Source organism: Chrysochloris asiatica, unplaced genomic scaffold (assembly GCF_000296735.1).
Source record: "Chrysochloris asiatica unplaced genomic scaffold, ChrAsi1.0 scaffold00353, whole genome shotgun sequence".
NCBI classification, from domain to species: Eukaryota; Metazoa; Chordata; class Mammalia; order Afrosoricida; family Chrysochloridae; genus Chrysochloris; species Chrysochloris asiatica.
Genome location: NW_006408871.1, coordinates 1,781,328 through 1,792,493, shown reverse-complemented (window position 1 = coordinate 1,792,493; position 11,166 = coordinate 1,781,328). Strand labels below are relative to the sequence as shown.

General features: G+C 37.3%; 1 protein-coding gene across 1 annotated transcript in view; it reads right to left on the bottom strand.

Annotated features, from left to right (window-relative positions):
* Positions 1 to 11,166, bottom strand: part of INTU (inturned planar cell polarity protein) — a 156,178-nt gene that overhangs the window by 16,402 nt on the left and 128,610 nt on the right. The window contains exons 10-13 of the mRNA XM_006876097.1: positions 9,986 to 10,048; positions 7,745 to 7,966; positions 6,503 to 6,982; positions 4,125 to 4,222 (exon numbers count right to left, since the gene is read on the bottom strand). Coding sequence (XP_006876159.1) covers positions 4,125 to 4,222; positions 6,503 to 6,982; positions 7,745 to 7,966; positions 9,986 to 10,048 — 863 coding nt within the window. The remainder of the gene's footprint in view (positions 1 to 4,124; positions 4,223 to 6,502; positions 6,983 to 7,744; positions 7,967 to 9,985; positions 10,049 to 11,166) is intronic.

Genomic DNA, 11,166 nt, shown 5'->3' with positions numbered 1-11,166 from the left:
AATCATGGTTACTCAAGCAGGAAAATATTTAAAATATATATGCTAATCTGGAGGTTTTCACATTTAAGAAAACATACAGAACAGAAATCACTCTTACAAAAGGAACCATTAAAGAGATTTTTAAAATGTTTTTTGGGCAGAAAGAATATTTTTGTTATCTTTTCAAATGTTTCTCTGAAAAACAAACTACAACAAAATGAGCAAGTTTAACTCTTGAAAACCATAAACTCATTTAGTACATGTTAAATGAAAGTTTTAATTCCTTAAAAGAGTAGTTACCCAACAGAAAGACAAAAGATTTGTATAAAAAGCAGATAAAGCCAGACTTCTTCTTCAGAAAGGTCACTTGTGCTGCGGAAAATGGGTTCAGGGTAGGCTGGGAGTTGTGAGACGATTGCAGCAAAACTAGGTGAGAAAAATGGGAGCGTGAACTAGGGGAGTACCATTAAAGTTTAGATGGAGCACAATTAGGATACAAAGTGATGGGGCTTGGTTACTGAATGAAATGTTTTGTACATATTATTTTAAATATATTACATATTTACAAAAATATACACATGAAAATTAGTGGTTATTGTTGTTGTTGTTAGGTGCTGTCGAGTCAGTTCTGACTCATAGCGACCCTGTATGGGGTTTTGGAGGAGTGGGTGGTGAGATTGAACCTCCGACCTTGCAGTTTAAATTGACCTTGCAGTTGAGTGCATTAACCTGCAATGCTACACTGTTTTCTATCATGCTTTTAAAACTAACTACACAGTAGTCATGTCAATAATGGGAATAACTTTAACATCTTCAATAGGAGTTCATGCTTTATACAAGTAAATTTATGTACTTAAATCACTGAGATAATTTCCTACTGCTAGAGATAAGAGCTAAATGTTGTTAAGTGCCGTCAATTCTGACCCATAGCAATCTTGTATAGGGGTTCCGTGGAGCAACTGGTGAGAGCTAAATAACACTTAAAATCAAGAAATCATTATTTTAATTTAACACAGCAAATTAAGATATAGAGGGAATATAATTGCAGAGCTGTAGTTTTTGTTAAATGGAAGACAAGGGTTTATGAAGGTATCACAAGATGTTCGATTCACATTTTCTTTGTCTATAAATTTTTTTTAACTACATGGGACATTGTAGGATAAGCAAGGGAACATAAGGTCAGTTTGTACCACAAGATCAGTGGTTCAAACTCACAAGCCGCTCCTTGGAAATCCTATACAGGGTAGCTGTAAGTCAGAACTGACTTCACGGCACTTAACAACAACAATTCCTTACTAGTATGGTGCTGGTTAATGTGCCAGACTGCAAAGCCGTGTGAATTGCAAGGTTGGCGGTTCAAGCTCACCAGTATCTTGTTAGAAGCCCTATACAGTGTCGCTATAGGTTGGGATTGATTCAACGGCACTTAACAACATGGCACTATAGAATAAGCACTGGACTATGGACCTCAAGGTCAGCTGTTCCTTGGACCCCTGCACAGTGTCGCTTTAAGTTAGAATCAAGTCCAAGGCACTTACCAACAATAAAAACAATTCCTTACTTAAGAAGCCTTGGCGGTGCAGTGGTTAAAGTGCTCAGATATTAACCAAAAGAGTAGGAAGTTTAAACCCAGCAGATTATAGCCTTGGAAACCCTAATGTGCAGCTCTACTCTGTCCTATACAGAGTCCTGGTATGATATTGTAGGATAAGCACTGGACTGCTAACCACAAGCTTGGCGGTTCCAACCTACCAGCTGCTCCAGGAAACGATTTGGGGTCACTAGAGTCAGAACTGACTCAACAGCACTTAACAACAACTGTGTCCTATAGAATCAGACTCATCTCAACAGCCCTGGGTGTGATTATTCTCTTTTACTCCTCACTTATCAACTATCTTGTTATCTGGCATTTTGGATTTATGACAATAGTAAAAAATTTACTATCTGGCTATTTTGTGCACTAATGATGTACGTCTAGCAATGATGAATGTGGAGATGCTAGGTGAGAGTAACTGGCTATGATGGTTAAAGGGACGTGTCAACTTGGTCGGCCCATGATTTTCAGTGGTTTGGCAGTTACGCAATGATATAATTTGGTGGTTGTGTAAAGTAGCAATTATGTTATGATGTAGTCATCTTTCATTTTGTAATCTGTTGTGTTCATTCCATTTTCATATGATGCCAATATTAACATAATTACCTGGTCTCTAGAACCTAACCATGTTGATAACTGAGGAGTGATATATTAAAAAAAATTAAAATAGTCACATTTGGAGGCATTACATATCAAATCTTAACATAATGGACTTCTAAAGCACTATTTTGTGTAGAAAAATTACCTCATTTTTTCTCAGCTCTCAGAAGAGATCTTGTTCTGAGAACTCTGTGACATAAATATATGACCTCCTTGTAAAATGTGTCAATGATTTAGAAGGTGGTAGTTCTTCACTTTTTTTTTTTCTCCAGTGAATTCTATTTGTGTATAAACATCATACTTAAATATTTAAGTATTTTGTAGATAACATCATAGTTAATTAAATACTATGCAAAGTTCTGGCAGACCTGCTTGTCACCACATAATAATTGCCCAACAAAAAGTGAACAGGCAACATTTCATACATCAATAATTACAGATGATACAAATTTCTGAACAGGCTTCCCTAACGCAGTTCCTTTTATTTCCTGAGTTTCTATTCAATATAAATTTGAGGTTTTGTACATGTTTTTAAAAGAGAGTGTTATAGGACTAGTTCCTGTGAGTCAGACTCTGAGAGAGAGTTATGCAGAAATGAAGTTTTCAGGTAGTATTCTTGGGAACAACACCTGTTTGGTGAAGCATGAAGAAAGCAGGATTAAGCAGAAGGAAAAATGGAATTAGACTGCAGTTGCAACTGAGATCTCAACAGATTTTACTAGGAACTCTGAAGCTTGGATGGTCTTTTAGAATCCTGAATACAAGCAAAGGACCAAGAGATTACCTACCAGTCATTAGATTCAGGCTACTCCCAAAGAGGGGCTATAAATAACTTTCTTTGGGTCAGCAAATTTCCAAGGAGGATGGGTAAGCCCAGGGGAATGGTCAGCTATGAATCATTAGCAACCATCGCTCAGAAGCACTGAGAATGGGTATATTGGCAAAAGGGTTTCTAGACAGTGTACCACAGTACCCACCAGATAATCAAGTAATAATAATTTTTAATTGAAACATTTAACACACAAAGGGAAGAAAGATAAAAGGGAACTTTCACATTTTAAAATATTACTTTGTAGGTACAAATATTGGCCTCTCTCTGTCCAGAGCAAAGAAGGATGAAGAAAATAAGAGATGTATGGAAACAATTAACCTCAAGGATTAATGGACCACATGAACCTTAACTTCCACAATAGTGAGGCAAGAAGAACAAGATGGTGCCCACCTACTTACTACTGACTGCCCTGAAAGGAACCACATCAGAAGGCCCTAGATAGTTGGGGGAAAATGTGGACCAAAATACAAAATCATAAAAAAAAAAGTACATGCTCCCTGTTCAGACAGAAAATGGGGGAACCCCCAACTATGGCTCTTAGTGACCCTCCTTCAGGCCTGGAACTGAATTTACCCTGGTAGCTCAGCTTTCAGTAAAAAAAAAAAAAACTCCAGAAAGGCCTAGAAGGTAAACAAAAACATCAGGGAGGTACGCACTCCTTAGAACAATCAACCATTTGAGATTAAAAAAAAAAAAGGCAGCATTGGGTTAGAAACAAAGTTTAGAAGACAGAAAGGAAGAGGAAAGAGAGACAAATAGCAACAAGAATCACAGGGAGAAAGTGGAATGAGTGCTGTACATGGTGGAGATTGCAGTCAATGACACGAAAACAAAATGAGCATGAACTGTTGAAAGGAAAACTGATTTGCTCTGTAAACTTTCACTTAAATCATAATAAAAAATACTTTTGTTATTTAAATATGCTCATGTTCCTAAGTGTGTAATGCAAAGTACTTAAAAAATGGAAAAAATATTACATTTAGTACATAAGGTATATCATAACTGCAGATATTGAATAAAATCTCTGTATTTTGGAATGGTACTTTTGACCATAAAACTTCCTTAAAGGTGAAAATAAGAGTTTAAATGAAAAAATAATATTTCAAGGAAGTTTCTTACTTCATTGTATTATATATTTCCAATTCTTTTTCTGAAAGGTCCTTTTTCAAATTCCCCAAATGAAATGGATTTGGAAGAGTAGACTTCTTTTTACAGACCTGAAAAATAAAGTCAGTGAGATTAGTATCTGTTTGCTCAGCTTTATCTACGTAATCAAACAGCAGGGATAAGTTTAAAAATTCATGTGAAAAAATAACTTATTATTTTCTTTTGCTGATTTGTACCTCTTGGTTTATCCTTTGCTAATAGTGATCCATGGGCTGTATCATGAAAGGTCATGATGGTTCTCCCTGAAAACCTACTGGATCCATCGCTACACTCTGTTACAATCCATATGTATGCATGCTTGTTTCCCTTCCTAGACTTCAACTCCTTAAAAGCAGATGCTGTGCTTTGTTCATCTTTAGATCTCTTTTATGTAGCTTGTTCCTTGGTCTCTAGTAGGTATACAATCAACATTAGTTGAATGGTTCAATCATAAACATTAATTCCATTTCTCTTGAGTTGTTCATGGCTTTGTTAATCTCTCCAAATCCTCTTAAGACTACACAATGTTGTGGTTGTTTATGTTCTGTCTAGTCAGTTCTGACTCATAGTGACCCTGTATATGGTTACTGAAGAGTGATTGATGGGTTTGAACTGCTGACTTTGTGGTAAGCAGTCTACTGCTTGTCCTACAGTGGACAAGCCACACTTGTTGCTGTTAGGTGCCATCGAGTCGGTACCAACTCACAGTGACCTTATGCACAGCAGAACGAAACACTGCCCAATCCTGGGCCAACCTCACTACTGTTGCCACGCTTGAGTCCATCGATGTTGCCACTTGGCCAATCCATCTCGTTGGGGGGTCTTCCTTTTTTTCTCTGACCCTCCACCTTACCAAACATGATATCCTTCTCCAGCAACTGCTCCCTCCTGACAATTTGTCTGAAGTATGAGAGACGAAGTTTGGCCATCTTGGCCTCCAAGGAGTACTCTGGCTGCACTTCTTCCAACACAGATCTGTTGGTTCTTTTGGCAGCCCATGGCATTTTCAATATTCTCCGACACCATAACTCAAATGCATAAATTCTTCTACAGTCTTCCTTATTCACTGTACAGCTTACACATGCATATGAGGTTATTGAAAATATCATGGCTTGGGTCAGGTGCACTTCAGTCCTCAAGCTGACATCTTTGCTCTTGAACACTTTAAAAGGGTCTTGTGCAGCAGAATTGCCTAATGCAATACGTTGTTTGATTTTTTGACTGCTGCTTCCGTGTGTGTTGACAGTTGATCCAAGAAGAATGAAGTTCTTGACAACTTCAATATTTTCTTCATTGATAAGAATGTTGTTTATTGGTCCAGTGGTAAGGATTTTTGTTTTCTTTACCTTGAGATATAATCCATACCGAAGGCTGTGCTCTTTGATCTTCATCAGTAAATGTTTTAAGTGCTCTTCACTTTCAGCAAGCAAGGTTGTATCATCTGCATATCACAGGTTGTTAATGAGTCTTCCTTGTCCTACAGTGGACAAGCCACACCAGACTATTCATATTCTACCAACTTCACTAAGGGGGGTAAAGAGTATAGTAGGGAAATTAGTACTTCTTAAATACATCCCGCTTAGTGTTCCAAAAATGTTCCAGGTTAGATCAAATCTATGGATATTTGTCTTGTCACTCAAAATTTCATGTTATTTGTGCTCCTTCTGAGACTCCTCCTCTTTCATGCTTAATTTGATATCATTTCTGACTATCCAAATGACAAGTTTAAGAATGTTTTGCAAGATAGCAGCATCACTAGGATAAGGACAAAGACTCCCAGGGTGATTATTTTGATAATCATTTGGATACATTATAGTATTTTCATGGAAAAAATAATGAAACACACTAACATAGGCAAAAAAAGGAACATTCTTTTTGCTTTACAGTCACATCTTGAATTCTTGAGTAGAGATCAGACCATATATGGCACATACACACACTTTTAAGTTTCTAATACTCTTTTTTGTTTTTGCTGAACATTTGAATAACTATTTAATCAAATCCACTCCCAATTTGCCCTAAAGTGACTGGTAGGTTTGATCTACTGACTTTCACTAGAAGTAAAGCAGAAACAAATGATGGGATGCAGGACTGAAGAGTTTCTCTACTTTTAAGTACTGCTACGCAGATGTTCTTCCAAGTTAAAGGGGGAGGGGGGTCCTGTTTTATTACTTGATATATCTTCCTAAATACTCTTTTTGGTTATAAATAATTGGTTTGCCAATATGAGTAAAACCACCACAAGTTTAAATGAGGAATGACCCATGATAACAAATTATCTTGCAATTATAAACTAAGAATTAAAGAGAGAGCTTAGCTCTTATAATGTACACACTTGAATAAATACACACCTTAAGCAAAGCCCCACTTTCCTCTGAGCCATCAGAGCACTGAGATTCTCTCTGCTTTCGTATTGCATCCGGAGTAGTGTTGGGGCTAAGGCCAACACCTTCTCCACCTTCACAACCATTGTCAGAACCTCCGATGCTTCTGGAAGGACTGGGCTTATGTGTCTTTAAGGAATAGTCAAAAAGACTTCTTCTGCATGTTGGAAAGGTTGCAACTTTGGAAGTACCCTGTAGTCTACTGAGGATAGGTGAAGTTGTCAAACTCTCTGGCTTGTCACGTGATCCAGTAAGGAACCAGTCAGCAGAAGACAAACAGGGACGTGGAGCACAGGCTAGACGTTCATCTATGCGAGAATCAACTTCTTCCAGCTGGTGAAGAGTTGCTTTGACCTGATCCACATATATATAGTCTGGTCCAGGATTCCCAATAGCTTTGGATGCACAGCCTCCAGCTTCTAGTATTACACATAACATGTAATGTCTCTATAAGAAACAAAATTATTAACATAGTTATCTATCATGAACATAACTCTATACAATATAAATGCATAAATTTATAATAATATGATACATTGACATATGGCATACTCATGTCGTGATAATTAAACATCCTTCCCTCCCTTTTCTCTCTTGATTAGTCTACTTCCTCATCAACCTTGAAAGCATGTTTCACATTATTTTATCCTAAAATACCTGTCAACAATTCCTTTTGGCAAATGGAATGCTCTAACTTGCTAGCTTTCAAAGAACACCAATTATTTTCATTTATATAATGGCTTATTTGTTCCATTTCTGATTCTATATCCTTTTCATGTCTCCCTCCTATTTCCCAAAACAAATCAGCAAATTTAAAACCACTATAGAAATGGAAGTCCTGGTGCAGTGCCCTAGGATAAGCACTGGATACCTCAAGGTCAGTTTGAGCTGCAATGTCAGCAGTTCAAACTCACCACTGGCTCCTTAGAAACCCTATATAGGGTCAAACCCAACTTGATTGTACTTAACAACAACAACAATAACAACAGCATAGAAATGGGAAAGAAATATGTTAAGAACCTGCTAAATTTTAAAAAAAAATTTCATTTGTAAGTATTGTATGGATATAAACAAGGGGACTATAACACTTAAAAAACACTAGCATCTCACATGCTCAAAATTTTAAATGATTATGTTTGTTTTTATATTTATTAAGAAAAGCAATGAATGGCCAAAAAGAAATCCCAAGAAAAAAGTAAGTAAACTTACCAAGCCAACAATTAGCAAAAAATATCTGCCTTCAGGTTCCTGAAAAATTTTAGTATTTGAGTCTTCAGACTGTTGGAGGTGATGTTGAGGAAACACTTCTCTCCATATAACCAACTGACCAATTCTTTGTTTTGCGGCTAAAGGCAGTAGACAATAGTGGCGACAATATATAGCAATAGCAATAAGATCATCCTTAGGTAAATGGCTGCATATCAAATAACCCTAGAATTGAACCACAAAGAGTTTAAGTCAACTAGTGACATAAAACAGTAAGTAATCCCATAATATATCTAAGAGTTTTACAGACACTTCTTCAATTGACTTAAATATTTTAGTTTCAAAAGGGATAGATGAAGACAGCAAAGATAAATTTATCAAGCTAGAGAACAAATATTGATAGCTTAAGGGACCCAACAAATAGGTTTTAGCACAAAGCAACATTACTTCTGAATAGCAATAAACTAAATGTCTGGCACTATTAGAAAAGAATTGAAATCTGAGGAGATTAAACAGCAACCTGGGAGTTGAGGAGAGGTTTTTCACTGTGTACCCTTCTATTTCCATTTTTAGATGTGTTAAATTTTTTTCTGTTTTCATAAAAAAAGAAAGTACTTAAGGAAGTTTGCTGCTTAATTTACTTTATGTGGAAATTGACTATTTAATGTCAGCGATTTTCTTTTGAAAATATAGGGTTACTTCTGAAGACAAAATTAAAAGCACACTATTGCAAAAGAACCAATAGATCCATTTTGGAAGAAGTACAGCCAGAGTGCTCCTTGAAGGCCAAGATAGCCAAATTTCGTCTCTCATACTTCGGACATATTGTCAGAAGGGACCAGTCGCTGGAGAACAATATCATGTTTGGTAAGGTGGAAGGGTCAGAGAAAAACAGGAAGACACCCAATGAGATGGATTGGCCAAGTGGCAGCATCAATGGACTCAAGTGTGGCAATAGTAGTGAGGTTGGCCCAGGATCGGGCAGTGTTTTGTTCTGCTGTGCATAAGGTCGCTATGGATCGGTACTGACTTGATGGCACCTAACAACAACTTTAAAAGAAAATTTAAAAAAAGAAAAAAACTAGTATATTTTTCTCTCTTATACACTTGGGACTTAATTTTCCTTTGTTATTGTGTTACATGCCATCGAATAAGTTCCAACACATGGTCCTATGAGTATAGGGTTTCCAATGAGTGGTTGGTAGGCTTGAACTACTAATGTTTGCTTAGCAGTACAGTGCTTATCCTATAGCGCTATTCTTTTTTTTCTTTTACATATTTACAAATACTTTGCTTACACATTTACAAATACTTTAGAATGTAATAACACTACACATATATTTACACTTACAGGATTGCATTGCTTAATGTCCACAATATGGTCTGTGGAATAGGACATTATGTGATCTGAATGGTGTGCAAATTCCCTATTAAAACCTATGGCTACCTGCCTCCTGTTGTCCTTGTTGCTGCTGTTGCTGTAGTTGCTGGTGAAGGCCACAGGCGCTGTTAGCAGTGGTGGATGATTCTATCTGCTTGAACAGGAGCAGCCTGGGCCCAGCATACTCAGCCACCACCTGCATACCAGACAAGGTCAAAGAACCTACACCCAAACCCATATCCTCTGCCTCACCTCTCACATCCTGGGGTCTTTAAAACATTAGGGGAAATAAGCAAAAAGAGAGCGGCTTTCCCTTCGTTTTTTTTGTTGTGAAGTGCCATTGAGCCAGTTTCTACTCATAGGGACCCTGTATAGGGTTTCCGAGGAGTAGCTGGTGAATTAGAACCATTGACCCTGCGGTTCAAATGGACCTTGAAGTAGAGTGTTTATCCTATGGTGCCACACTTGGTGTGCAGCTGGGGGTTAATGCGCTGGACTGCAAGATAGGCTTGAAGCGCAAGTTTGACAAGCTCACCAGCTGCTCATTGGAAACTCTAGCAGGGTTGCTGAGTTGGAACCCACTTAACGGCATTTAACAATAACAAAACTTTCCCTTTAAAAAAGAAAAAAACCTTACGGGGCCACAGACATATACATGGTCGGACGCTGTTCAAATGGACATTAAGCAAGGCATACCTGTATGTAGATGCAAGTCTTGCTTTAAGATCTTATTAGTATAGTACCTACATTTGGAGGAAAAGAGATCAACACATTTGTTATGTTTGTAAAAGTTTCCAAAACTTTTCTTTAGACCTGTTCATATAACACTTGGGCATTTACAAAAATTTCAAGCTTTAACTTACCTTGTAAAATAAAGAAGAACCCAAAATTGTATACAGCCGCCTCATGTCAAAATAATCCTCAGACTGGGAAAGAAAAAACAAAAAGCCCACACTGGATTTTAAACTTTTTGGTTCTCTATGATTAAAAACAAAATTCTAATTAAGCTATAACACTTACATAGGAAATTAAATATTTACTAATTGAACATTTCAAAGTACTTTCTTTAAAAATTAACATACTATTTTGAGACAATATACACGTGGATGTATATTTAACTGAGAACAACCTTATTTTTCATTATCATAAGATGTTGTTGATCAAGACATCTAAGAACAGAATATAAGATCTGCTATCACAAGAGAAATTTTAAAAGAAAAATATATTAAGACCAAAAGCTTCTATTGTATGTCACTGAAAATACCCAATACTATCATATACTATTTTTGGGAGTCCTCACTCGTCTGTAAGTTTGTCGTACTGTGGAGGCTTGTGTGTTGCTGTGATTCTGGAAGCTATGCCATGGGTATTCTGAATACCAGCAGGGTAAACCACAGTGGACAGGTTTCTGATGAGCTTCCAGATGAAGACAGACTAGGAAGGAGAGATGAACTACTTCTGAATATTCAGTCAATGAAAACCTTAGGAATAGCAGTGGAACACTGTCAGCATCAGATTACTGAATAGTGAAACATGATGAAGAACATCAGAATATTGTCAGATATAGTGCCAGAAGATGACTCCCTCAGGTTGGAAGGCACTCAAAATGCGACTAGGGAAGAGCTGTCTCCTCCTCAAGGTAGAACTTCCAAAGATGCTGTAAATGGAGTAAAGCCTTCAGGACCTTAATTTGCTAATGGAGCACAACTCAAAGTGAAGAGAAACAGCTGTAACATACTCTAATGATTGGAACATGAAGTATACGACGAAGTATGGATCTAGGAAAATTGGAAATTGTTAAAAATTAAACGGAAAGATGAAGAAAAACGTGGCATCAGGATTGGAGGAAGACTCATTAACAACCTGTGATAAGCTTGCTTGCTGAAAGTGTTGTTGTTGTTGTTAAGTGCCGTTGAGTCGGTTCCGACCCATAGCGACCCTGTGCAGGGTTTCCGAGGGTGTAAATCCTTACGGGAGTAGAAAGCCTCATCTTTCTCCCGCAGAGCAGCTGGTAGTTTCGAACTGCTGACCTTAAGGTTCGCAG